The 25,078-nt window shown below is 51.4% G+C and overlaps 9 protein-coding genes across 9 annotated transcripts; 3 read left to right on the forward strand and 6 right to left on the reverse strand.

The window, feature by feature from the left end:
- Positions 1–429: 429 nt before the first annotated feature.
- Positions 430–1,171, forward strand: BDV14DRAFT_165420 (uncharacterized protein). The gene is made up of 3 exons (XM_073767334.1): positions 430–695; positions 763–889; positions 1,008–1,171. The coding sequence occupies exons 1-3, from the start codon at positions 534–536 to the stop codon at positions 1,061–1,063; spliced, it is 345 nt and encodes a 114-aa protein (XP_073632212.1). The 5' UTR covers positions 430–533; the 3' UTR covers positions 1,064–1,171.
- Positions 1,172–4,481, reverse strand: BDV14DRAFT_165425 (putative C2H2 finger domain protein). The gene is made up of 5 exons (XM_073767335.1): positions 4,031–4,481; positions 3,165–3,898; positions 2,844–3,107; positions 2,124–2,792; positions 1,172–2,073 (listed from the first exon to the last, which is right to left on the reverse strand). Exons 1-5 carry the CDS (start codon positions 4,034–4,036, stop codon positions 1,404–1,406), a joined length of 2,343 nt encoding a protein of 780 aa, XP_073632213.1. The 5' UTR covers positions 4,037–4,481; the 3' UTR covers positions 1,172–1,403.
- Positions 4,482–4,585: 104 nt separating this feature from the next.
- Positions 4,586–9,408, reverse strand: BDV14DRAFT_165438 (putative C2H2 finger domain protein). Its single transcript, XM_073767336.1, has 2 exons — positions 4,927–9,408; positions 4,586–4,872 (listed from the first exon to the last, which is right to left on the reverse strand). The coding sequence occupies exon 1, from the start codon at positions 8,814–8,816 to the stop codon at positions 5,253–5,255; it is 3,564 nt and encodes a 1,187-aa protein (XP_073632214.1). The 5' UTR covers positions 8,817–9,408; the 3' UTR covers positions 4,586–4,872; positions 4,927–5,252.
- Positions 9,409–9,984: 576 nt separating this feature from the next.
- BDV14DRAFT_165440 (uncharacterized protein) lies at positions 9,985–11,252 on the reverse strand. The gene has a single exon (XM_073767337.1). It carries the CDS (start codon positions 10,993–10,995, stop codon positions 10,303–10,305), a length of 693 nt encoding a protein of 230 aa, XP_073632215.1. The 5' UTR covers positions 10,996–11,252; the 3' UTR covers positions 9,985–10,302.
- A 4,257-nt stretch (positions 11,253–15,509) lies between these two features.
- On the forward strand, positions 15,510–16,490 carry BDV14DRAFT_101427 (putative NADH-ubiquinone oxidoreductase 178 kDa subunit). The gene is made up of 3 exons (XM_073765497.1): positions 15,510–15,890; positions 15,965–16,206; positions 16,287–16,490. Exons 1-3 carry the CDS (start codon positions 15,774–15,776, stop codon positions 16,441–16,443), a joined length of 516 nt encoding a protein of 171 aa, XP_073632216.1. The 5' UTR covers positions 15,510–15,773; the 3' UTR covers positions 16,444–16,490.
- Positions 16,491–16,705: 215 nt separating this feature from the next.
- On the reverse strand, positions 16,706–17,993 carry BDV14DRAFT_196077 (protein-histidine N-methyltransferase; the record flags this gene model as incomplete). The annotated part of the gene is made up of 3 exons (XM_073772359.1): positions 16,706–17,362; positions 17,416–17,709; positions 17,835–17,993. 3 exons carry the CDS (start codon positions 17,991–17,993, stop codon positions 16,706–16,708), a joined length of 1,110 nt encoding a protein of 369 aa, XP_073632217.1.
- Positions 17,994–18,573: 580 nt separating this feature from the next.
- On the reverse strand, positions 18,574–19,959 carry BDV14DRAFT_196078 (cystathionine gamma-lyase CYS3; the record flags this gene model as incomplete). Its single annotated transcript, XM_073772360.1, has 4 exons — positions 18,574–19,155; positions 19,203–19,650; positions 19,701–19,786; positions 19,837–19,959. 4 exons carry the CDS (start codon positions 19,957–19,959, stop codon positions 18,574–18,576), a joined length of 1,239 nt encoding a protein of 412 aa, XP_073632218.1.
- An 876-nt stretch (positions 19,960–20,835) lies between these two features.
- On the reverse strand, positions 20,836–21,742 carry BDV14DRAFT_196079 (DNA-directed RNA polymerase III subunit RPC25; the record flags this gene model as incomplete). The annotated part of the gene is made up of 7 exons (XM_073772361.1): positions 20,836–20,880; positions 20,931–21,105; positions 21,153–21,216; positions 21,268–21,354; positions 21,410–21,506; positions 21,577–21,675; positions 21,731–21,742. 7 exons carry the CDS (start codon positions 21,740–21,742, stop codon positions 20,836–20,838), a joined length of 579 nt encoding a protein of 192 aa, XP_073632219.1.
- Positions 21,743–21,935: 193 nt separating this feature from the next.
- BDV14DRAFT_165456 (CCCH zinc finger protein) lies at positions 21,936–24,284 on the forward strand. Its single transcript, XM_073767338.1, has 2 exons — positions 21,936–23,901; positions 23,960–24,284. The coding sequence occupies exons 1-2, from the start codon at positions 22,189–22,191 to the stop codon at positions 24,098–24,100; spliced, it is 1,854 nt and encodes a 617-aa protein (XP_073632220.1). The 5' UTR covers positions 21,936–22,188; the 3' UTR covers positions 24,101–24,284.
- Positions 24,285–25,078: the final 794 nt, after the last annotated feature.

Here is a 25,078-nt window from a genome sequence, read left to right on the forward strand (position 1 = left end):
GCGGCAAAGCACTGTTTCTGCCTGAAGGTCAAGGCAAGCACAGTCACGCCCCCACCTTTTGCGGTCTCACATCGCCAGCGCCACAACACGAACGCAGGTCAAGCTGGATCCCCGAGATCACCGAAAAACCACCACATCAGAACCCACCGTAGACACCACAACGCCATCCCTTTCACCATCGTAGAATGACTCAAATGTGCTGAAATCGCTCGTTTCAGACATTTTGATACCTTTCAGCGCCCCTTTCGCGCCTTCTCACCTGCCTGGCAGTCGGTCAAAAACAGAGCAAAGAAGGTGGAAAAAGACAACAAACGCAGCCAGCTTTTTGTGCTCCGCAGCGCATGAGCTTATCGCCTTTTAACTTCCTCCCCGCTTGTTCCCTCGCGCGTCCGCTTCTTGATTTGGCCCTGAGCCGCCCTCCTTGATATCATGTGATTGCTGACTCATCGTAACATCGTCACTGCTACAACTGCATCTACAGGATACACTTTTCTATATACAATATTCACATCTTAAAAGAATAAACAATCAATATGCCCCCCCATCTAAACATTCTCTCTTCCCTTCCTCGATCCCGGGCTCTGCCCCTCAGATCCTTCTCAACCAGCACCACGCGCTTCAACACAGGCATGCCACCAAACCCACCACCACAACAACCAAACCAGCAGCCGCAACAAAACGCTTACAAGGAGGGCGTAAGTCGCCTCCGTGCCACCCATTATTGCCCTTCAAAGCTAGAGCGTGTACTAAATATGTCCGCAGATGTCCCGCTACAAGGCCTTCATGGGCCCCTACGCAAAGGTTTTCCTGGGCGCGGTGTTTGTCTACCAGGTTATTTACTGGTCTTGGTTGAAGCTTGAGATGGAGGATGTTAAGATGGGCAAGAATAGTGAGTCTCTTTTTTTTTTCTTTTCTAGGAATCTTTTGGTCATTGATTTTCTGGGGTTTGATGTTTGGTGGCTTCGGAGGGTGTCCATGGAAGTTTGCTAATTTCATGCCTGCTGCAGAGCAACTTGCGGCGTTGGAGAATGAGGCTAGGGAGTTGACTGGTGTGAAGAAATAAATTCCTTTAATCAATAAGCTTAAGGAAGTGGCTGAGATGTGTATCTTTACTGTCTGTGTCTAATTTTCTTGGACATCCAAAATATATATATTCAAGTATGAAGCTCTAACATTTCAAAAGTTGTTCATGTTCAATTGTCATTGTATATATCTCCGAAACTTTTCAGCAAAACTGCCTAAAAACATTATACATACATAATTCTAATATCAAACATAGTGGTATCAAGTAACTTTTGGCCCAAAATATATTAACCTCCCTCGTACATCAATTAGCCACCTGCACTTATTTACCGACTCCCTATGTCGGTGCCAACGTTGGCGTTGATACCATGGCATATGCCTTAACCCGAAATCTGTTTTCGAGACTTTTTGTCTCTTGCTGTCGTTTGAGTCTCGTGTATTGAGACTGGGTACCGGGTGCCCCGAGGTCCAGTTGTGAAGCGTAGTTTGCGTTTCCGATTGGGTCTTTGTTCGGACTCGCTGTGGGAGGGCGCAAGATCCATCCCCACGTCGCTGTTTCTGTCGTCGTTGTCGGCGTCGCTTAAATCTCTATTTCTATCCGCTTTCCCTGACGAAGGAAACCACTCCTCAACCCGCCCTCCCTTCCCAAAATGCTCCCCATCAATATGATCAAACCTCTCATCCCAAGCCACAAATCCACTTCCCGTAAGACGGACTATTCCGCGGCAAAACCCACACCAGAAGTATGGTTCGCCGTTCCAGCCCAGCTGGTCTTTAACGATCAATGTCCGCAATTCTTGTTCGCCGGAGATACCGTGTTGTTTTCCCAAGTGGCGGATGTAAATGTCTTGGTTCTTGAATATGCGTGCGCACTGCGCAAGGTCGTCTTTCTTATTTCCTCTTGATGTCGTAGGAAGGGTACATTGCCAGCTTTGAACGCCGAAATGCCGAGACTGCTCGTGACGCTTCCAGTCCGCTTTACTGCCGAATGTTTTCTCGCACTGGGAGAACGTACAGCCGTAAGGCCGTTCATGCCGCTTCTGGTGTTTTCTATATGATGAATGCATTAGCTTTGTGCAACCAGCCCGGACGAGACTTACTTCATCTCACAGCGTAGACGCGTCTGTTTCGAGCAAAACTCACATTGGATCCAGTCTGTTTTAGATAAGCCATTGGCATTCTCGTCAAGCACATTGTTTCCATTCCCATTGTCTGGCCCTGCCCCACCCGCAAGGATCTCCGAGGCTGTACTTAAGATCCTCTGCAGAATCTCCCGGTTGCGGTCTGATAGTGCGCCCTCGTGCTCAAGGGTCTCGTCGTCTAGGTGGCTTCGTCGTCGCTGGCGGTTGTTGATCATCTTCGTCATGGCGTTGATGACACTGTGCGCTGCTTCGGATACCATGTCGTCCATTTTGTCGTACTTTCGACCGATAAACTGGGAAGGGTTGTTTATATGTTGCTCGAGTGTTGGCTCTAGCTCAAGCGACGAGAGTCCCGATAACTCCATGGGCTGTGGCTGAATTTGGTCGACTTCGCTCATGTCGTGGTCCTCTTCAAGACCACTGTTGTCTCCGATTGTAAGACTGTTTGAAGATTGTGAGGCCGACCGGATGGGAGCGAATGGGTTATGAAGCTCGTGGTCGGCATCCTGCATTAGAACTTCTGGTTCGCGCATCTGAGTCAGCGACGGGGTTGTTTCCGACAGACTGTCGGTTCCAAGGGAGGCGATATCATGTGGCTTGACACAGTTCTGGTACCATTCGTGAGACCTGAATCAAATCAGATCTCAATATTCCACTAGTGATAGTATGATAACTCACCTTCGCAGCAGCTCTTCCAAGTCCTCATTACTATGCATGCGAGCAAGGTGCTGGCGGAAGTTATCGAGACGGGGCCATTTCTTATTGCTCCGTGGACAGTTTTGCCCAAAGCACATGTATAAGACTTTGGGTCCGCGCTCCGGCTCTTTCTTATGCACGCATTTCTTATGTCGTGCCAAGTCGTTGATAGTGCCGAATCCTTCCTTCCGCGTACAATTAGGTTCGTCGCATTTGAATAGCTTCTTATGTCGGGCTTCGTGTTTTCTGCATAAAAAAGCTCAGCTCGCGCTTAAAACAAGCGACCCAAAGTAGTTGACATACCGCTTATCAGATGGACACTTGCCGATCCACAGACAGCCAGGGTAGTCACATTTAATCGTATCATGGCAGAGTAGAGATGGCGACGGAGACGCTGGTTGCTCCGCAAGGTCTAGGGACTCACTGTGACGCATCGAGCCGATTCCTATCGAAGGTTTCTCATCCTGCTCACAATCTTGGTGCGCAAGCGGACTGCAAGCAGAGTCCACAGCATAGGAAGCAGCGACAGAGCGCGTCGCCCAGCTCTGCGAGCTATACCCTGAGTCGGATGAGTGCAAGCCATTGTACTGACTAGCCGTTTCACCCGTTTCAGATGAGGTGCATGTGCTATGGTGCCCATCTGAGCAGCGTCGGTCAAGTCCCGGCCCGACTATCGGGTGAGCTCGCCCAAAGGGCCGCATGGAGTAAGTCACATTGGCAGGGACACCGGTCACCTGAAGAGGATTCCATGAGTCCTGGTTGCTCATGAACCGGGCGGAAGAATAGTGCGAGTACTCGAGCTGCGGGATTGGCGAGGTGGACTGCTTGGGCGGCAGCCACTGATTGAGAAAGGACGCATGGTGATGATGCGACGGGTTAATACTCGGGTCTGCTGCCCCAGCCCCAAATTGAAAGCCCAGAAATGACGCTGGGTCGCCAGCCGTTAGATCGTGGGCGTGGGGGGAGAGATCGGCCTGAGGCGTCGAACTGATGCCCTGCAGAACATCGCTGGAATTATCCCAAGCGTTGTTGGGTCCCTGGAGGTCATTGACATTAGTACGCATAGACATATTCTATTCTTGACTGGTATGTGCGTTGGGCATTGTTTGCTTGACGCCATTTGAGGAAAGATAAGGCCATCCATGTTAGGCGGCAGGGCGGGTACCTACACTCATTGCGGCAGCCGGTGCGACCAGTCCAGTCAACGTCACAAGTCACAACACTGAGTGGTCAACGCTTGCCTGCGTTATCGACAAGACGACACGACCGAGAGGGCAGGCAAGAAGTCGGTGCTCGCCGGGCAGTGGAGCGTCATATAGGAGGAACGTGGAGGCTGAAGCAGGGGACCGGTTGAGAGGGGAGTAAAGTACGGTAGAGTAGTAGTAGTAGATAGAATAGAGTAGAAGTAGAGCAGACTAAGACCTCGAAATGAGATTGACAGGTGATCGGCTAACGGATGTTACGGACTTAGCCCGAGTAGTCGTCCAAAAAGAAGAGGTGGGCTGAGGGTGAGGAAAAAGCAAAGAATGAAAAGGGATGTGAAGAGAAAGCGAAGAAACGCATTATTACAGAGATTTCGCATTGTTGGGACCCCACGCGACAGCGATTAGTGGTGACAGGTTGAATCTGGTGGCAGTATAGAAGCGGACGAGAACAGGCCGGGACAGGGTTGCTGCAGCTCACTTGCAGAGAGGGTGAGGCATCCGCGGATAAGCAAAATTCTCATTCGTTGCTGCTTTATCTGAGGCATGACTGGCCAAGTGGCTGTCCCTGTAAGGAGTATCTTTCAGTAGCTAACTTATACTACATAGTACATACAAGAAGACGATGCTAAGGTTAGGTTGACACTGACATCTTAGTGTCGATCTCTGGATTTACTGAGTGTACCGTGGTTCTGTCGACCTTTCCTGCCCACCCACCTCTCACATTACTAACTATACTGTAGACCACTCAAACTCAGGACTCAACTAGTAAATGTGTATGATCGTAATTCGTAAATACTTCCGGCCAAGTAAGTTCCCAAATCTACTCCCGATCCTCATGTCAATATACAAAAACAGTATAGGAATGTCGCGCATGCCACAACAGCCTGTCGCAAGGGGTATATACACGCCGATCACGTCGCACAACAACAACTCCCGAAGGAAACAACCTCGACTCCAATTGTCTGGTTCATGGCATATGCAAATTCAAGGAGATTAACTTCGCCAAACGAGACGCCAATCCCCTTCCCAAAACAGCAAAACTATGCCGTTGCCGAACTCGAGTTACTCAAGAATCTCAACTGCACCCCACGATCTGTCAACCCGTTCTGCCGCTTGCTAGGGTATCACAAATCAAAACTTTCTTCTCGCTCTCGGATTTCTTGGTCCGATGGCCAATGTGCCGAACTCACTGGCCTTGGCCCTGGTATCCCCCTGGATTATACTGCATCCCTGATGCCATTGGTCCGTGGTAGGTACTATAGTGGCCCTCCCCCGGAGCGGACACGTACACCGCGCTATGTGGATCGTACTGCATCTCCGTGGGGGACATGGAGAAATTGCCATACTCCGGCAGTACTTGATTGGGGATCTGTAGGCGCGGCCCGGCGTTGACGTTGAACGGTGGAGGATACGTGACCGAGTTCTGATGTTGCTGATGCATGGCCATTAGCCGGGTTTGATCCTCAGCCAGCTCAGTCGGTCCAGACAGCCCTCCGTTATGCGTCGCGTACGGCGAGACACCCTCAAAATTATTCAACTGGTTGGGAGTTGCATCCATAGCCATTGACGTAGCTGGAATATAGGACTGGTTGTTATTAAATGGCATCCCCAGCGACTCAGAGGCTGGAATCGTCTGGCCACTCGGGTACTGGGCCTGCGTGTAATTGATCGTTGGGCCAAAGCCTTCAGCCACCCCAGTATTCAGCCTTGGCGCAAAATCAGCAGTGGCCTCCGGGGTGATCGACAGTTGTTGATCGGAACGGTTATCCGCGATGCCAGTTGACGTCTCCTTGTTATGGGAGAAATTTCGCTCGTCCACCAAACCCAAAATCGGGATAGCCAATTGCTCCATATGTTTAGCGAGATGAACAGTGAGCTTCTTCCAGTTGGTGCAGACATTGCCACAGAATCGGCACGGCTCTTCTCGCGGGCTTTTTGTGGTGTCGTACCGGCATTGCTCCACAAGATCCCAGAGCTTGTTGATGTCACGCTCGCGATTCATCTCTTCTTGCATCTCAGGGGTAATCGGACCTGATACCTTGCCTGGTGGTGTTTTATTCTTGGATTTCTTGACTTTGGGTTCTGGGAGCTTGTGTTCCCTGACGAGATGCTGCACGAAATTGTCTTTTCGATAGCACTTGTGGCGACAGTCGGTGAATGAGCACTCCCACCACTCGAGCTGTCGATGCCGCTCGCTTTCATGTCGGACCCAGTCAGCTTTTCGCTTGAAGGATTTGGGGTCCGTGCAGTCTGGGAATGTGCAGGTGAATGGTTGCACATCCTCATAGATATGCTTGGTCCAGTCTGATGGCTTTTGAAATTTCTTCACACTGAAACAGACCATGCATTCAAACTCTGCGGGCAGTAAAGTGACCTGTTCTGGAGGAAGTGGCACGCCCGGTGGGAATTGAGCTGGAGCGATGGTGTTCTCGCCAAGTGCATCAGTTTCTGTCTCTCCTCGCCCGGGTATCTGGAACTGAGTATGCGAATCTGCATCCTGGGCAGAGGCACGGGGCGGTAGAAGTTTGGCTTTGCCGCCCAGCGCGAAGCAGGATTTACCGGCCTTGCATTTGCCCTGAGTGATATCCTTTGCATGAGTTTGCTTGATATCAATCAGCCGTTTGTATCGCTTCACCTGTTCTAGTGCGAAACGGTCAATCAAAGCAGGCTCGAGACGAGGGTTGAGTTGAAGTATTTGGGTCCTGAAGCCTTCCAGGGTCGGCACCGGTAAGTTTGATGGGATGGGAAAGTCCATGACAAAGCCTTTCTCATCAATCTCATCATCGTCATCTTCTTCGGCAGCTTCATGCTCTTGTCTTGACGGCTGGGCTGACTCGTTCTCTGTAGGCTCAGAGTAGTTGATGTTGGGAACCGGCGGCCCTCCATGGCTTGTCATGAGCTCGAACAGACCCGGCGCTCTACTAGGCACCTCGCTCCGGCTTCGTGTTCGGCCCTTGAAAGAGTTCCAAGGCTTGCCCGTCGAGCTTGGGGAGACGACATTCAGAGAGTCCTTGCCTCCGATAGCAGCCACCTGCCTCGTGGTCGCCATAACCGCACCCCCGATACTATAGTTCGAAGACTTCGCAGACAGACCAAGGCTGAGTTTCCGGCGGGGGAAGCTGTCCTTCCTTGTAGGGACAGGTTTCATATCCGCATCCTGGACCTCGCCTTCCGGGACAGGTGAAATGGTGGAGAGACTAGTTTTTACTCGTGGGCGTTTCAAGAGACTGGTTGTCTTTTGGGGAAAGTATTTGAGAAGACTGGGACGTCTTTCATGCTTCTTCCCTTTTCCATCGTCATTGATGTTCATTTGTTGGAATGATTTGATGCTGTTGGCGTCCAGGTCGCGCGTTCCCCAGGTAGCAACACGAGACAAGGTGTCATATTCTCGGGCACGCCGCTGGTACTCAACCATGGCTTGCGTAGAGCTAGCTGGTTGAATCTGTGTTGCTCGTGGAGCATGATCAACCTCGATATCACGCCACGGGGGAGACCCCAGAAACTGATGGGGCTCGGGTCCACCTTCAATATTCTGAGGCTCCGGGGGAGTGATCTCTGATGCATCTTGGACCCACCTGTCCTCGTTCACACGGACAGGGCTTGAAGAACGCGATGAGGAATCGCTATATTCGCTCGTTTCCTGGAGAATAAGGCCAGGCCCGGGAACTTGGGGCTGGTGGGGTATCTTCAGGTTGAAATAGTCTTGTTGAGTGTGGGATGGATCTCCCTCACTTTTTGCTCGACGCCTATTGCCATGATGATTGTTACGGCCCCTTCGAGGCAGATAATCATCGCCACCGGTGTCACTGTGCGCGTCGCTGACAGCCTCGGACCAAGAGTATATATCTTGGTTTCGTTCTGCAAGTTTTCGTTGCGAGTCCATTTCATTAGGGCTGAGGACATACCCGTCTCCTCGCGCATCTGGCGCAAGCCCGGAGTGACGGGTAAGCCCATTCCTTACCCACGCCCCGTCAGCAGACCTCGAAACAGAGTGCGGACCTGCCTCCGCTGTGAGATCTTCATCCGATGTATTGGACATTCCCCCAGGGGACAAGTGCACAGATGACTGACTAGGACGGCGGTTTGTTGAAAAGCTGTCTCTAACAGGCGAGTCACCCCGGGAATAACTTTCCACCTTCACAATGGGACTTATTGCCGTGGCCGATTCGGGAGCTGGGTGAGGGTTGAGGTTATCAGGTGTTGTCATGAGGCGCGGTATCGGAGGATGATGAGCTCGCGGAGCTCGATGGCTCCTGGGACTCGTCGAGTCGGAAGACGGGCTCGGATTGTTGGTCATGTTTGGTGTGAGAAGTTGGGATGGATTCATGGTAGCTAGAGGAGACGATGGGTGGGAAGCGAACTGGTTCTGCGCAGTGGTTTGTACATTCTGAGCCGGCGAAGTGTCGACGGGCCAAGCGTTTGACATTATGAAGTCGCCAGGCGACGTATGCCTGCTGATATCACTTGTCCAGTCGTCGCCGGGACTAAGGAAGTCCGAATATGAGGTACCATAGCCTTCATTATTTCCTGGTGTAGCTGGGTTGTTGGCGGAGTGGTCTAACGGAGAGGTGGATCCATTCCAAGCGCTGCCTCGGTCTTCAACGGGCGTCAATCGGATACCGGAGATTTGAAACTCCTCTTCGTCAGGGTCTATTGGATTGGAAAGGTATAAATTCGAGAGCTCGGGTTGTAAGTTCCTTCTGTCGTTTGTGTCGCCCTGGACGAACTGGGGCGAAACTGCCGACGACATCGTCCCGTCTGTATTTGGTCAATCGCAACGACGACCAGATAAGTTGGAGGCCGGAGCAGAAGCTTCTTTTCGCGCCTTGTTGTTCAATACAGTACTCGTCACTGGTACCCGATCAGAAGGGTAGGAGTGACATTGTAGAAGCGGTCGGGGAAAAGAGCGTTAAAAGCAGATGGGGCAACGGCTCGGGGCGATTGTGTATATAAGGACAAGCCACCAATGTTGCCCGATGTTCAGCGCCGGTCTAGGTCATTCAGCACAGATTCCAAAGAATTCGAATAGTCCAAAGGACCCAAGACGATTCTAGTCCAATAGACAATATGACGTCGCGGGCGGAGCGCACGAGATGTAGGCGTCAGCAAGGCAGTAGCAGTAGGACAAATGAATGTGTGAGAGAGGCTAGTAGTGTAGGTGAGACAAGGCGGACAGACAGACGGCCAGCAAGCGGGCTGAGCTGAGTGGTAACAGGGGGTAGTGGAATGTGGATAAGAATAATTGAAGAAGAGGCTCTGGGGAAGAAAGAGGGTGACGAGCAGGGCTGACAGACAGAAGTGACAGTGACAGAATGACAGGGAGGGGACTGCGAGACGAGATTCATTCAGGTGGGGGACAGAAGAAGAAAGGAGAATAGTGCCTTGGAGGCTGCAGGATCCATTGATCACGACACTGCAGAACTGCCGGCGCCAAACCAGAGGCTGAGAGGGACTGACACAAGAGCTCTGTCTGTGGCCACAATTAACTATGTTTCTTGAGAAATGATACTATTATTTACTGCATTCTGGACTGGAGGTCTGGTTCCTGTTCTTGACTTTATCCCCACCGTCTCCACTGTCCACACGGAGAAAATGTCCCGAATCCAGGCACACTGTCAACATCATAAGCAAGCAGTTCTGCGCTTCTCTGAGATCTTCTTGATTTTCCCTCATTTCTCCATGACATATTTTGTTCCATATTGACTGTTTGACAGAGGCATGAATCTGCCTTGGGCGATCGATGGGGCCAGCCACAGCAAAGCCACATTGATGCGGCAGCCACAGGGAAGAAACAAGAAACAACGGGCCAAGGCAGACTTTATGCTGTGGCCGGGCACTCCGTCTGACCACCATCACGCACCAGCCATACTATCTGAGACATACATCTTACTAGGGATCTGCTATAGGGCAATAGAAATGGTGTTTTCAGAATATTGTTCCTATCATAAACGTATATATCTTTCCAAATACATGTAACAAATTGACTCCATACATGAAATGCCCTGTGCTCCCCATGATGCCATAACGCTAAACTGCCAAGCAAAGAATGTCAAGTAATGCAACATAAGACAGGCGCAAGAAGAGAAACAAGTAGTAGTGGAATACATGATTCAGTAAACAAACACAATGTCAGTCTGAACAAGAAGTAGACAAGTCATGTTCAACAAAGGAAATGGTAAATGAGTGTGAGTGATAAGTCGTAAATCGACCATTGTACTGTCGTATATGAGGCCAGTTTACAGAGTGCCAAAGTTGGCACCCGTCGCGCCTTCAATGAGTGTGTCGTTCGGCATATATGGGAGAGGCGAGGGAGGTCCGGAACGATTGGATGCGTGCGATCGCCTCCGAGGTATCGCAGCCCCAACAAGGGACTCAGTAGACTTTCTCGCAAGCTCCTCCCTACGAGCAAGAATTATCGGAGAGTCAGAATAGAGCACCGCACCACGAGAGTAGGTGCAAGGGTTTGCTTTTTCCTCATCACCGACAAAGTCCTCATGCGCAGCTTCCCGGATGATCCTTGGGAATGGTCGTAGGACAACATGGCGAGCGATTTCTATCTTCGAACTTGTAGAACTAGGGCTGGCCCGGCCACTGTCGTGCGGAGAACCATACTCTTCCCAGTCCTCGCCAGGGATATTGCCGTCCTCGGGAGCAGGGAGTGCGGCAAGGATGAGCTCGCGCTCGACACGAGCATGTCTCCAGGTTTCGGCGGCTAGCTTGACGATCTTCCGAATGCCAGTCATGAGTGAGTCCATGCGTCGTGGGTCGGCAAAATGCTTGAGGTGGTTGCTGATTTCGTCGACTATCACGGCCGCCACAACATTGATTGAGTCCTTGGCGTCCGAAGTGGTATATGCTGCTTTGAGGGTTTGCTGTCTCCAGAATGCTTCGCGGCGAACCGACTTGCGGCGGATATCCATCGAGAGCATTTGGAAGAGGATGTCGGCCTTGTCATATCGCCGGCCGAGAGTAAACAGGAACGGGTGGAAAATGCGGTAGGTCAGGGTCTTCGAGACAACGTGCTGTACATACAATGACCTTAGTTCGCGAGACGCCGGGGTGTTGTCAAGGAACGAAGGCAGCTCTGGCGGGAGCTTCGAGAGGACCTCCTGGGGAGGATCAATTGGAAGGTACGAAAAGTGCTCTTTAGAAAGCGTCACGATAAGACGGTGGAGTTGTTCGAAGCAGTCTAGACTAGATTCGCATTCTTATCAGAACAGGTACATTGGTAACGTTAAATATTGACAGGTCATGATCTTCGTAAGGAACATTCTATAGGAGACAAAGGAAAGCAAAAAGAGCGAATGCCGATCGTAACAGTTTCGTAATATCGGTCGTCAGGCAAATGGTCATGAGGAAATATTGACAGATGATGCTGTTCGGTAGGAAATTATATGCAAAGAATGAATGAGCCGAGACCCAACAGGGGCCTCAACCTTTAGGCAACTTACAAGAATGAATCGCCTTTCGTGTTCTTGAGGTCAGTGGCTTCTCCAAGGCTGGAGAGAGTCTTCCTCAGTCTGTCGCAGTCTTTATCCAAGTTCTCGATCGTAAGTCGCATGTTGTCGACTGAAAGTCCGACTTGTTTCTCTTTCCGAAGGACATCCTCCTCCAGTCGTCTATTTTCTTTCTCGCTGTTGGCAAGCTCCTCGGATTTGTCGGAAAGCTGAGTCTCCAAGTCGGTCACCTTCTCGTGGTGGCTCTTCTCCATAGACTCGACCTGTTCGGCGTGCTCTTTCCGAGTGTCATCCAGCTCGTTGTTCTTCGCCTCAAGCTCCTCCTTGGTTGTTGCGAGCTCCGCTAGCTTGGAATCAAAGTCGGCTTGCAGTGTGTCGTGTGACTCTTGCATCTGTTGCTTCTGCTGCTCGTACTCTTGCTTCATCGCTTCCTGCTGCTCTTGCAGTTCTGTCTCGCGAGCAGCAAGAGCGTCAGCCGCTGCCTTTTCGTCTTCGGCCTTGATCTCTTCGAACAGCTCGGTCAGCTCTTGCTTTTGCGTGGCGAGAGCCTGTTCCTTCTCAGCTTCCTTCTCGGCACGCTGCTTCTCGAGTTCCTGAGCATGTGCCACGCGCTCAGCTTCGGCAGTCTCGTTCAGCTTCTTGATTTCCGCATCGCGCTCAGCCTTGTCGTCGTTTAGCTTGCGGATTGTTGTTTCCGAGTCTGCAATCTTCTCTTCCATATCCTTGCGCTTCTCCTCCAAGTTGCCAAGCTCCATGCGAAGCTCATTGATGGTGTTTTTCAGTTTCGTCGCTTCCTCAGCACTTTCGTTGGCGGTCTTTCGTAGCTGGTTCTGAAGCGCTTCGATGAAGAACTCCTTGTGCATCAACGCCTGCTTGTGCTGACTCTCCATCTGCTTGAACTCTGCCTCACGAGACTGGAGCTTCGTCTTGGTTTGCTTGAAGGTTCCGAGCAGTCGGTTGATGTCAGGGATGGATTCCTGAATCCTGTCCAAAAGCTCTCGTGTATCTTCTTGCTCTGGAGGCCCAAAATGCCCTGCCCTGACATGTTCATTGAGGTAGCCTTGGTCCCTCATGCCTGGATATGAGTTACTACCGTTGGGAAGCAGTGATCCTCGGGGAACTGCATGTGGGTGCGAAGTTGGTTGGTAATAACCGTACTGTTGAGGGTAGTATCCTTGTGCACTCATAGCAGGTGATTGGTAGGCTGTGGCATAGCTGTGGGAGACTGAAGGAGGGAAAGAAGGTGGCATTGGCGGTACAGATGTTGAGTGAGGAGACATCACGGGAGAGGCGAAATGGTTTGCCAAGGGGCTGCTGACTTTGGGCAGAGGTGACGAGGGCTTGCGGGCAGGAGACGCATGTCTGTGAGATGATGATACCGACTTTTGCCGCGGCGACCATGGCTGGTCCATGGGATATGACTGGGGGTATACTGGAGAAGCATTAGGTGGCGTAGGAGGAGCTGCCCTGGGAGTCGGGACTGCAGCCTCTTTGACAGATGGAGCATGTTGGGTCTTTGGTGATGCGTTCGGCGGTGTAGGAGCTGCAGGTGGGGGGATAGGTGGGAAGGCATGTGGCCCATCAACGGTATCAGCAACACTTATCGTAGCAGGCGACATTGCCCGCTGCATGGGTGAAGCGGACTTGAATGATGGCGAAGCAGTCGCTGGCGCAGGGGAAGATGGCTTCGAGGCAGGTGGAGTCACCTCCTGGGCCGGGTCTACTGCAACTTCAGCTCCCATGGCGGGTTCGTTGGCAGGGGCAGGCTCAGGTTCAGCTGTCGGCTCGGGTACAGGTTCTGGCTCTTTCGCAGGTTCTGGTTCCCTCGCTGCTTCAAGTTCCTTGACCTCGAGTTCGACCTCGGGTTCAGGCTCAGGAGCAGCTACTGGTTCTGAAGCTTGTGCAGGCTCAGAGGCCACTTCAGACTCCACAAACGCGGCAAACGGGTTGGTGGGTGGAAGGGGAGTTGCGGTGTCGTTCGTAGAAGGTGACTCTTCTTGAGCAGCTGGTTCCTTGCTCGGTTCGTCCCAAGCCGGCCAGGGTTCGGTAGCTTCAGTCGCGATTTCCGGTGCAAGCGTGAAGACAGGCGATTGCGGCGTAGTGGCGGTTGTATGTTCAGATGCAGCTGTTTCCACAGGTTTGTCTTCTTGAGGTTGACTTTCGTCTTCGTTCTTCGCTTCAGCAGTGTCGAGTTTCTCCCATGCGCCGAGTTCTTCCTGACTAGGTTCTTGAGTGTCCTGAATGGGAGCGTCGACCATACTAGGTGACTGATTCAGTGGAGTGCCGGGTTTGTTAATCTCAGTGAAGCCGTCGTCTTCAACGGGTGATTGGAATGGGTTGTTGAAGTCGAATGACGTCTCCGTTTGCTCGGCAGGCTGTGTCTGTTCTGGCTCTGTCTCTTTCTCGAGTGATGCTGGTTCCGGTTCTGCCTCAGCTGCTGGCTCTGCCACAGGCTCTAGCACGGGCTCCGGCAAAAGACCTGTCGTAGTTTCTGGCGCTAGCTCTGGCTCTGGCTCTGGCACGAGATCTGCCGTAGGTTCTGCCGTAGGTTCTGGCGCTGGCTCTGACGCTGGCTCTGACGCGAGATCTGCCGTAGGTTCCGGTGCAACCTCTGGAGCAGGTTGCGATTCGGCTTCTGGTGTAGGGGCAGCGGTCGGGTCTGACACCTCTTCAGGAAGAGGTGTTGCTACCGCAAGCTGTTGCTCCTCAGGCTGGTCAGAGGAAAGCTCGGGTTGAGCTGGTGCGGTCTCTGCCTCTGGTTCCTCCTGGGCCTTGCCCTTTTTATTCTTCTGCTTGCCGTTATCGGCTTTCTTGTTCTTCTTGCCTGACTTGGCCATGGTGTATAGTACGCCCAAGGTCAATCAGATAGTCAAAGACGTGTTTCCAGTAGGCTGAAGACCGAAGTCTGTCAGTTGATATTCGAGTGGACCAATGTTGAGTCAAAGAGATAGGAGAGTGCAGAGTAAAAGGCAAGAATAGATTTCCAGATTGATATACGTACAGAAAGCAGGCTAAAGGCGGTGCATGGAGGGGTGGAACAACGATAAGGTATGAGGCAAAAAAAAAGGAGGCAGGGAGAAAAAAGTGACGCGAGGCAAGGAAGATGCGCGTATGCGCGAATCGACAGGGTCCACGAGGGCAGAGTCGGGTGGCAGCCGATGACTATGCAATATGCAGTCGGAGCCAGAGCGAATCTCACAGGATGTATTCCTGGAATAGCAGATTCCAAACGTGTGGAAACAAGCAGAAAAGGCAGAAGGGGGGAGCAAAAGGTCAACTTGCAATCCGTTTCAGGCGACTGCTCTGGCAAGAGCAGCGCACAACAAGCGTCGCCTTGCAAGGGCTGACAGTGATTCAGTACGGACCGAACCGTGGGGTACCAACTGTTACCCAGCAAGTGAGTCAAGCGCTAGGCAGTGAAGGTAGGAGCACGGATTCGGGTGCGAAACGTTGAAGGCTGAAGCCAATGTGGGCCGAGAGTTTGTATACACTCTGCAGCCAAGGCTCGTTAGCGCACATGGTTCGAAGAATTGGGCATCAACAACTGGCGTTCGGGGAAACGAACGAAATTCCAGAGAAAAAGAAAAAAAAGGATCTGAGAGGTTGCATCAACCTGCAGACACCGAAAGAGAGGTTGGGCTGTGGAGTCAGTAGCGCTAAACGGTGTACATATGAGCGGTGACATGTTGTTCGTCTTGACCGCAGTCGAACAAGCGTGCATGAATTGGCAGCCAGGAAGCCCAATTGACGTGCAGCTTCAAATCAGCAGTGGAGAGAGCAGCCATAGTGAGGCAGTTGGTCAAATTAGCCATGCATGAGCACCACAACGAGTCTCGCGTTCATTGAAGCGCGGTCATTAAGGAGCGCCAGCAAAGCAGCCAACTCTACCCACACGGGGCGGATTCGGTTCTCATGACCAGGGTAGTGCTGAAGAACAGCAAGCCTGCGATTGCGAGACCATATTATGGATATGCCCACCCGCAAAAGTACAATTCGGGCAATGAGCTGGACAGGTGAAGCTGAAACGATCAATATCAAGTAGGAAAAGGTGGTTGATGGTGTAATGAAGCTCACTTCGTTGTCTTCCATGTTCCAGTCAGATGACCGCCAGCCCAGCTAAGGCGCTAAGCCCAATGTGACATATCACGTGACACGTAGTATCCGGCTCGACGCCGCTCTTCGACCTCAATTCCCACTTCAGTGACGGCATAAGGATAATTCGGTGCCCGCCAATTGTCGTCCTCCACACCATGATTCTTGCCCGGCGATCGGTCGCTTCGGCGCGACACCTGCTGCGCAACCAGCAGCCACGACGATTCGACTCACATGCAGCTCACCACGCGGCACCCGTGAACGAAAGCTTCGGCGTATGTCCCTCCTCTCCTTCTTCCCAATGGCCAGATAATGGATTGACTAACAATTGTTTGTTTACGATATACAGCGTTCCTTCTACGTTGCCGTCGGTACTTTCGCGTCTTGCTTCGCCCTGTACCAGTTCACAAAGACCAAGGACGCCGACTCGCAATCGGCCCTTACCCGCCTCATCGAGAAGTGGACTCCTTCGGAGAAGACATGGGAGGAGCGAAACGCACTTCACACCGCTGCTGCTGAGAAGGCTGCTTCGGACCGTCATCTCTTTCTCAGTCGTCCCCCTAGCGAGTACTACGAGCTCAAGAGTCCCGAGTATGTTCGCCGTTCAGGCAATGCTGCCTTCCCCTCTGCAATAGACAAAGTACATTGGGCTAACATTGAACCCTCCCCAGGACGAGCTTCGCCCCGCCTACCCCCATCAACAACATTGCTGGTGACAAGGCTGATCTGAGCCATGTTATTGCCTTCTACCAGGAGAAGAACCAGAAGATCGAGGAGGCCCGTACTGCTCGCATGGTCGATGGCAAGGTTGTTTCTCTCTACGACTAGGTTATGGGTTTGTTTCTGTGATTTCTGCAGAACTTCGAGGATAGACTCGAGAGTCAAGGCATGTTGTACATATAACCAAAGTCTACGTTTCGTTCAATTTCCTTTGTCAAGGGCATCTATTCGTCCAATCGCCGGTAATTGTAGTCGACTGCTTTGAGCAGCCACCAATGGACAGCACCATTGGTACCGTCTTCTTATAACCAAGTAATCCGACTTAATATTATGACCATGGTCCCAGGCTGACATTTTGCGTAACCACAATCTATTTACCCACCCTAACCTCCAAAATAATCCTCCCAACCCCCTCAGACTTAACATCCTTCCTCTCCTCAACAACTAACTCACTCCTACTCATCCCCTTCACAACACCCAGAAACTCATCAATGCCCCCTCCAACCCCAAAGTACACCTTCTTCGCCGCAATAAGCGCCTTGCTCTCCCCAGAAGACCGCCGCAGCAACTCTAACAACGTCTCCGAGAACGCACCTAGCGAAGCAGGCGAATAGATCGTCTCACTCGCAAGAATGAGCGTTTTGGAACTTGACAGCTCTGGCGATGCGAAGACAAGATCCACAAAGGACGGAGACCACGCGCCAGATATGAAGTTTAGTACTATTCCTCGGCGAGAGAGGTCTGTTGTGAAGCGCGAGAGGAGCTCGGGTGTTATGTCTAGGTATCCTTCTTCTCCTCCTTGCTGCTCTGCTTCGTTCTCGCCTTCGGTTTGTGGGGTGGTATTAATATTTGTGATGTAGTGGTTCCATGTTAATAGGAAGTTTGGCAGCGTGACTAGACGTAGCACGGCAGAGTTATAGTCTGCCAATGTGAGATATGTTTTCGTCGTCTCTGTTGTCGCCGACTCGGTTTGGGCAAGCAATTGAGCAAATAATGACAACGAGGGAACTGCAGTTCCTGCACCAAGCTATCATGCATCGTCAGCACCCATTACCCTCATGAACGAAATAGGAAACAAACCTCAATAACATGCCCCCCTTCAACATTTTCCGCATCAACAACCAACCCACCCAAATCAATCGAACACTCCCACGTCTTGAACCCGCCCTCGTAGAAATTCGGCGTGATGTCAACTTTCTCCAGACCAGCAATGAGCTCGCTGTTCTGTTCCTCAGCGCTATCTTCTACCATTAGTTGCGTGCGGATGTCAAAGACATCTCTACGCGCCACTGTAACTGGTGCTGAGTTGCTCTCAATTTGGGATGGCGTGACAGTGCACTTGTTGTATGAAATTTGAGATGGAAGAGTCGAGAGCTGTTGCTCGTTAGCGTTTCTGCTTCACGACACTAAAAGGCAAGCCGTTCCATCTATATGCTTTGGTAGACATATCTCTCGACATATTGGACTTTCAGCTGGCGGAAGAGAGAGACTACACATACCCATTCACTCATATCATGGCGTTGCGCCTTCACGAGCTCCGGAAGGTTAGATGCCCCATTGTCCTGTTGAACACCGCTTCCAATACCATTGGTCTCGGTGTCCTCGATATCCATGTCGATATCGTCACCGGAGAAGCCGAAACTGAAGCCGGACGCCATATTTCCAGCCTTTGATCACTGAGAGCTGTTCCAATCAACCTTGTAAAAGGTACAACGTGCTCAAACCAAGCGAGCAATGGACGTATACAACGTTGTGCAATTGCCCCTCCCAAGCGAATATGCCCAATTGATGCGACACTGGATAATCGAGCTTGGCGGGCAGGAGTTTCAATAGTAAGTTGGAGCTAACCACTAGGATCGAGTAGGGCAAGGGACTTCTCGTTCCTTGTTGCTAATAATTTCTGTTCAAACATGTCCTTGGTCAAGCTCTTGGTCTGCAAAATTTCGCGGCATAACTATACTGATGACTAATCACTATGAATAACCAGCGGTGGTCACCGACTTAAGGTGAGGAACTGAAGACGCTTAATACGATGATCTTATATGTTTTCTACTCTGTAGATCATTCGAGAGACCTGGGCTAGAGTATTCCAGAAGGATCCTGGCCCACGCTTGGTCCTTTGCAAGCGGGGCTCAAAAACGCCATGTCGTCATTGAATTGGTCTATAGGTGAATATGCAAACTGCATGGTACGTAGCTCTATCGCTCTACCAACGGGAAATTAGTCTATCATAAGAAATCACGCGCTTCCGTTCTGAGCTTCCTGGCTTGCGGCAACAGCCTTCTTAAGCGCCTGGAGGGTATCGGCCAACAGATCCTCCGCATCCTCAATACCGCAGCTCATGCGGACGAGATCGTCATAAACACCAGCAGCTTCACGCTCGTCTTTAGGAATACCGGCGTGGGTCATACTAGAGGGAACCTCGCAAAGACTCTCAACACCACCTAAGCTCTCAGCAAGCGTGAAGATCTTGGTATACTGGCAGAAGAGGTGCGCGGCCTTTTGGCCTCCCTGAATGCGGAAACTCAGCATGCCACCGCCCATTCCATTGCGGTGCTGCTTGATGGCAATCTCGCGGTTGCGGTGGGAGTCAAGGCCGGGATAGTTCACGGCAATGACGTGGGGAGAGGCCTCGAGGGCTTGAGCGACTGCGGTGGCGTTTGTGGTGGCTTCGCGAGCACGCAAGTGGAGGGTCTTGAGACCGCGGTGGGCGAGCCAGCAGTCAAATGCTGAGGGGACGGCTCCGATGGCGTTTTGGAGGAATGAGAAGCGCTCTTTCAGTTCGTCTGAGTTGAAGGCTGCGACGCCCATGAGGACATCCTGCGATTGTTAGCGTGCACATAGCCAGATTGGTCGAATTGACTTACTGAGTGACCGTTGATGTACTTGGTAACAGAGTGAATCACAACATCCGCGCCATGGTCCAAAGGGTTCTGAACGTAGGGGCTCATGAAAGTGTTGTCAACGACGACCAAAACACCATGGCGATGCGCAACCTCAGCAACCTTTTCAATATCCACCAGGGAAAGAGTAGGGTTTGAAGGGGTCTCAATCCAAACAAGCTTCGTCTGGCCCTCTCGGATCAACTTCTCAACGTCCAATTCCAAGCACGAGGTAAACGAGACCTCAACACCATGCGCCGAAGCAACCTTTGTGAAATATCTGTGTGTTCCTCCATAGACATCCGAAACAGAAACGACGTGCGAGCCGGGTGCTAGAGAGTGGAGAATCGTGGCCGTTGTGGCAGATCCGGAGGAGAAGGCTAGGGCATATTTCGCGTGCTCGAGAGCAGCAACGGCTTCTTCAAATTGGTCGCTATTTCATATTAGTGTTTTCGGACAGACGCTAGAAGGATTGCGACTGACCGGTTGGGGTTTGAGCTGCGAGTGTACTCGTACTGTCCTATCGGTTTTCCGACGCTTTCCTGGGCGAATGTTGTAGACAGGGAGATCTGCAAGAGTCAGCGCTTCCTCTTCAACCGGGTTCTGATGGCGAACTCACCGGCGCAATAACAGCACCAGTTGTGGGATCGTGAGGAGCACCGGCATGGACAGCCAAGGTCGCAAACTGACGCTGTGTAGCCGCGGAATCGCCGTTGTGGCCGTTAGAGGGGTGTCCCGCCATCGTCATCGTCACGGGATCTGAATGTGATGAAGAAGCAAACGAAGGTAGAAGAATGCGCTGAAGGAATGAAGCTCTCTTTAAAAATGGCGATTTTTCCTGCTAAATTTCTACGCAGGCGGAGCGTATGTGTTAGTAACAAAGGAATGTCCTGGACTCGACTGACTCTCGTCTGTTTATACTTACGCAAGGTATCTGCCACTGATGCGACTGCGACCGCTGATTTGTAAGGCAAGCCTTTTAATTGTGAGACAACAGAGTATGATTCCGGCGAGAAGGTTCCTTATTTATTTATAATACTAATAGTGAAAACGCCCTGCCTGCGGAAAATTTCTCTTCTCCAGGTTTCTTTTACGTTGCATCGAGCAATGCTCACCGAGTTCCCATGGATAGTGGAGGACCGTGAGGCAATCTTGATCTGCTCGGTCCCACGCGGGTTTCCAATAGAGCGACAGACTTGACGGCTGCGACTCCACTATTAGAACACTTTATTCATATTAATTCTTAGTATCTTAGCTAACGGCCGCTTGTAACCGAGATACATAAATTTGGTGTTGTCTGCTGCTTTGTCCTCAACCATGTGTTGTGTGTTGGTCTATGCAAATATTGTTCTGCCCTAAATCGGCGTTCCTGGCTGCATTCATCATGCCTTGCGGCCGGACCATGGCGCCTTCAATGCCCTTGACAACGCCATCTTGAGCCTCAGTCTGACGTGACCACTGACAGATGATTTGATACTCTGGTTTCAGAGGAAGTCGTAATAATAGAAAAATGATGTGATTTGAAGTGTTCATAGTCTATGCAGTTTCATACAGTCATTCAGCACATTTTGATATGTGCTCTACTCTTGGCATCGTTCGAAGAGTTCAGCAAAACCCTCTACCACCATGATGTCGGCCCCAGACCAGCCATTTGCATTGATCCCTGCATTCCATTAGTGACTCAGTTTGATATGTTAGTTAAGTGATACGCACGATGATTGAATATGGCGGCTTGCGGTCAGTCGGGGCGCCATCTCCAAGATCTGGAGCGTTGGGAATCTGGTCATGCCATTCTTCCATTTCCACCCGGAAGCGAACAACTTCTCCTACATCAAAGTAGAATGTGCCTTCTTCGTTTTCCCAGATCCAGACCTGGTCTTGGTAGTCACTGTTGCTGTTAGCGGCGCTCCAGAAAATAGGAGTGACAAGGCTCACAATCTTGCGCCGTCCAGAAGAAGATCTGGGGGTACGAGGATATCGTTGAAGAATTCAACGCCAACTGCAGAAGCGAATCAGTATTTGCTTCTCGGATTAGCGGGTGGTTTCATACTTTTGATGCCATGCTCGGTAGCACTTGCAATCTTGCCCAGCACAATCTCTCCCCTGAATGGGCGGAACACAATGAGGCGGAACTTTACTTTGGTAAAAGTCAGTCATGCGCAACTTTGAATATGATAAATAGATTGTCTCACCGTTCACGTTGACAAGCCCGTTGCCATGGCCGATCAATCCATCCGATGACTCCAGCAGGTCATAGAAGCCAATGCACAATCCAATCTTTTGGATGACCTGAGAAGTAAATTAGCATGATTCCGCAGAGAAATGAGACACTGAGGTACTCGTAGTCAAAGACACTGACCTTGTTGGCGTACTTTTCGTTGATATTGTCTTCAATAGCAACAGAACTATATTTCGAGAAATCCTCTGGGGAGATCTGGATAAGATCTGAGATGGTGGTCTGTATATAAAGTAAGCCTCCGTTATTTTGCTCCTTGAATTCTCGAGCTACTTACAAGGATGAACATGATGAATGTAGAGACCTGCGCGAAGAGCAGAAATCTCTATCTCAAGGCGGCCACAGAAAAATACAGAAGGGTTGTATCAGGCGCAAGTCCCATGTTCAGATTTCAAATCCGCATAATTCAAGACAATCAAGCAACACTCATTCGTCCATGATGATATAGCACAACGCCAAAAGATTAAGACGAAGACTCACGATCCAGCATTCCTCCAGCCAATCGCAGCCGGCAAATCCTCCCGATTTTTCTGGCTGTCAGACATCCCACGTGACCGCGTTCCAGTCTGTCGCTCGGAACGGGTGAACTTGCCGCAAATAACCCGCTCCATGTGGAAACTTGCTTGAAGGGGCCTTTAGTTCGGAGCTTTGCAAAGCTTTGTCGCAGCCGTCGGAATGCTGTGAGGATGGAGTTCATGCTCATTCTTTCTGAAGGTCGACCGAGATCTTCCCGCAATGAATCCTCAGGGATTCTCGTTTCCTCCGCCGCCGCCTCCGCCGCCTGTTCAGCAGCACCAATCGCAGCAGTACGCGCAGAATAATGGCTTTGCGCCGTATGGGCAGAATAACCCTGGCCAACGGGGTGGTCGTGGTGGTGGGAATTACAGAGGTCGTGGACGAGGTCATGGAAATCGAGGAGGCAGAGGAGGCCATGTCCAAGCCCAGAGTGGTTATCCAGCGAATACTGGAGGATATGGGCCCATGAGCTACTTGGGGTACCCGATGCAGCAATTTTCTAACCAGCAACTGCCAAACCAGCAGACCGGGATTCCTACACCCAATTACTCACAGTCGCCGCAGACATACCAGAACCAGACTGACAGTAATGCCTTCCCCTCGCATTACCAGAATCCCTCCGTCCATGCATCGACCTACCAGAACCAGGCCAGCTACAATACTTCTTACACAACGCCTACTGCTCAGCAGTCGCCCGTTTACGCCCAGGCAAATCCGACCCATTATGCCGCGCCGTCAGTCCAACCGCCAATGATGGGCCCGCCGATGCGCTGGGGATTTGAGAATCAGGGCCATCCAGCTCCGTTTACCGGACCGCAACGTCCCAATCAGAAGGGGCCGCGACAGAGCAACACTTTCAACCATCAAAACCTCCCCGGGAAGCATGCAAACAAGCGTGACCACAATTCAGCATTTCCAAAACCGCAGTCAACCGCACCAAAAGTGCCTGCACCGCCGCCGGTCCCCAGCTTCGGCAACCCTCTACCTTTGAAACCACCCGTACCGGCGGAATCGCCACGGAAACCGAAAAAGAAGAAGAGAAAACATAATCAGTTAGGCTTGACACCGAGAACCGAAGAGCACGAGTCAAGCGAAGAAGAGGACGATGCCGACGAAGAATCGAGGCTGGCTGCGGGCGGAGCTGGAGCTGGTACCGGGCTGCAGGTCACATACAAAGGTCGCACATCAAATTTGCAGACCTCTTCAGAAATTGCAGCATGGATAGCAGAGCGCAAGAAGCGCTTCCCCACCCAAGCAAAGATTGAAGAAAGGAAGAAGGCAGCAGATGAGGCGAAAAAGGCAAAGAAGGCAAAGGAAGAAGCCCAAAGGCAGCAAAATCAAGCGCGCAAGCAAGCAGCGGCCCAGGCAAAGAAGGAGCAGGAGAAGCAAAACCAGAAACAACAGTCTCGCGAAGCTCTAGATCCGGCCGATGCGGCGGCGAAGGCAAAGTTGAAGGCTGAAAAGCTACGACGCAAGCTAATGAAAGAAGAGAAGCGCATCGCACAGGCAGAGGCTGATGCCGAACGTGCGCGCAAGGGTGAAGAGTCGCAAGACGTCGGGAATCCGCCTGAACAAAAGACGGAGAACCAAGAACCTTTGGCACAGGATGAAGCTGTTGTTAGCGATCATCTTGGTTCCTCTGACGATAGCGACTGGACATCATCAAGTGGTTCCGACTCATCGTCAGACTCCGATGAAAGCGACGACGATGATGCCCCGCCGGAATCAGCGACTTCGCGCCGCGATGGACCCGAACGAGTCCCGCCACCGGCTCGCGAAATTTGCGACGAAAAGAAACCAAGATGCCGACACTTTGTACGGAGCGGCCGTTGCCCCCGAGGAAAGTCGTGCAAGTTTGTCCATGAGAAACCGGAACGTGGCAATAAACCTAAACCAGTCGAGAATTCCGGCCGGAAAGGTCTCCTCGAAGCGGTAAGTTTGAGTTTAAGCACAAGCATTTGAACTATGCGACTAATGTTTGGTTCCACAGCTGCTCGACCGCCAGAAAGAAGATGAGAATCGGAAGTTGATGGAAGTCATTATGTGGTTAGGAGAACACGGTCTCCTTGGTGAAGCTGCGGCTCAAACAGAAACCACTCTTGACGCTGCAAACAATGCCACTGCTCAATAGATAAACCAAAATAAGAGCGATGTATAGCTAGAAGCTCTCATAATGATTACTGCGAGATAGCCCAGAGGGGCATGCAGGAACAACCGACATTTTTCCGTTGGGCGATCGACCATCGTGGGCATCGTCCAGACTATTAGAAGCTAAACCTAATTAAACTCCCGCGACACCTGCTCTATTAGATCAGATGGAGCCGAGGTCTGTGACTGTTGCTGATGCGCTTCGTCCTAGAATTCTTACGAGTAGCAAATAAATATGGTTACTGCGACAGAGTCAATAAACCACAAACGCGATCAGAAGATGCGTCTTTGCTAGTGATTCGCGTGTTGTTTGCTGTCTGCAAGATCTGGTACCTGCATACCATCTGAGACTGATCGTCGTCCAGCTTCCGCACTGTGCGATACGCCGATAGTGCTCCGTCGATCGAGGATATCGCTTTTGACAGCGACGCTCTGAGTCTTTAACATCGTTGGTCCACCCCAAGGCTCTCAGATGTCCATCTCAATCCTACTTCATCTGCTATGATTCGCTCAGCGCATGGCTTATCAGCAATAAAATTGGGCAAATTAGCGCAGAGTTAGACCCTGCCAAGCGTTACATTGGCGTATTGAATACCGTCACGCCGAGCTCGCGATCTTTTCCTCCTTTGATCGACTGTTGGTCTTGTGCTCTCTCGCGTCTTCCACTCGGGTCCAACCTGCTTCACGGTCACAGGAATCACAGTTCGCAGTTCACATCTTTGCATCATCGCCCGTTGCCTCCCCCGCTCGTCAATATTTGCCTCTGTTATCGTTTATGCGAACGCACCGTTAGTCTTGTCCAGCGCTGTCTGGCGCGAACTGCGAGTAATGTCAACCGAGGAACTGCCTTGGCTCAGCCCATGAACGCTCTCTAGTCTCGACCTGGGAGCTGGCTAGAACCGCCACCATCCATGGCACATGAGCACTACTAGTCTACTTTCGTTCCATGGCGCGAATGAGG

This window comes from Aspergillus stella-maris (assembly GCF_047715825.1).
Source record: "Aspergillus stella-maris strain CBS 113639 unplaced genomic scaffold BDV14scaffold_5, whole genome shotgun sequence".
In the NCBI taxonomy this organism is placed as follows: domain Eukaryota; kingdom Fungi; phylum Ascomycota; class Eurotiomycetes; order Eurotiales; family Aspergillaceae; genus Aspergillus; species Aspergillus stella-maris.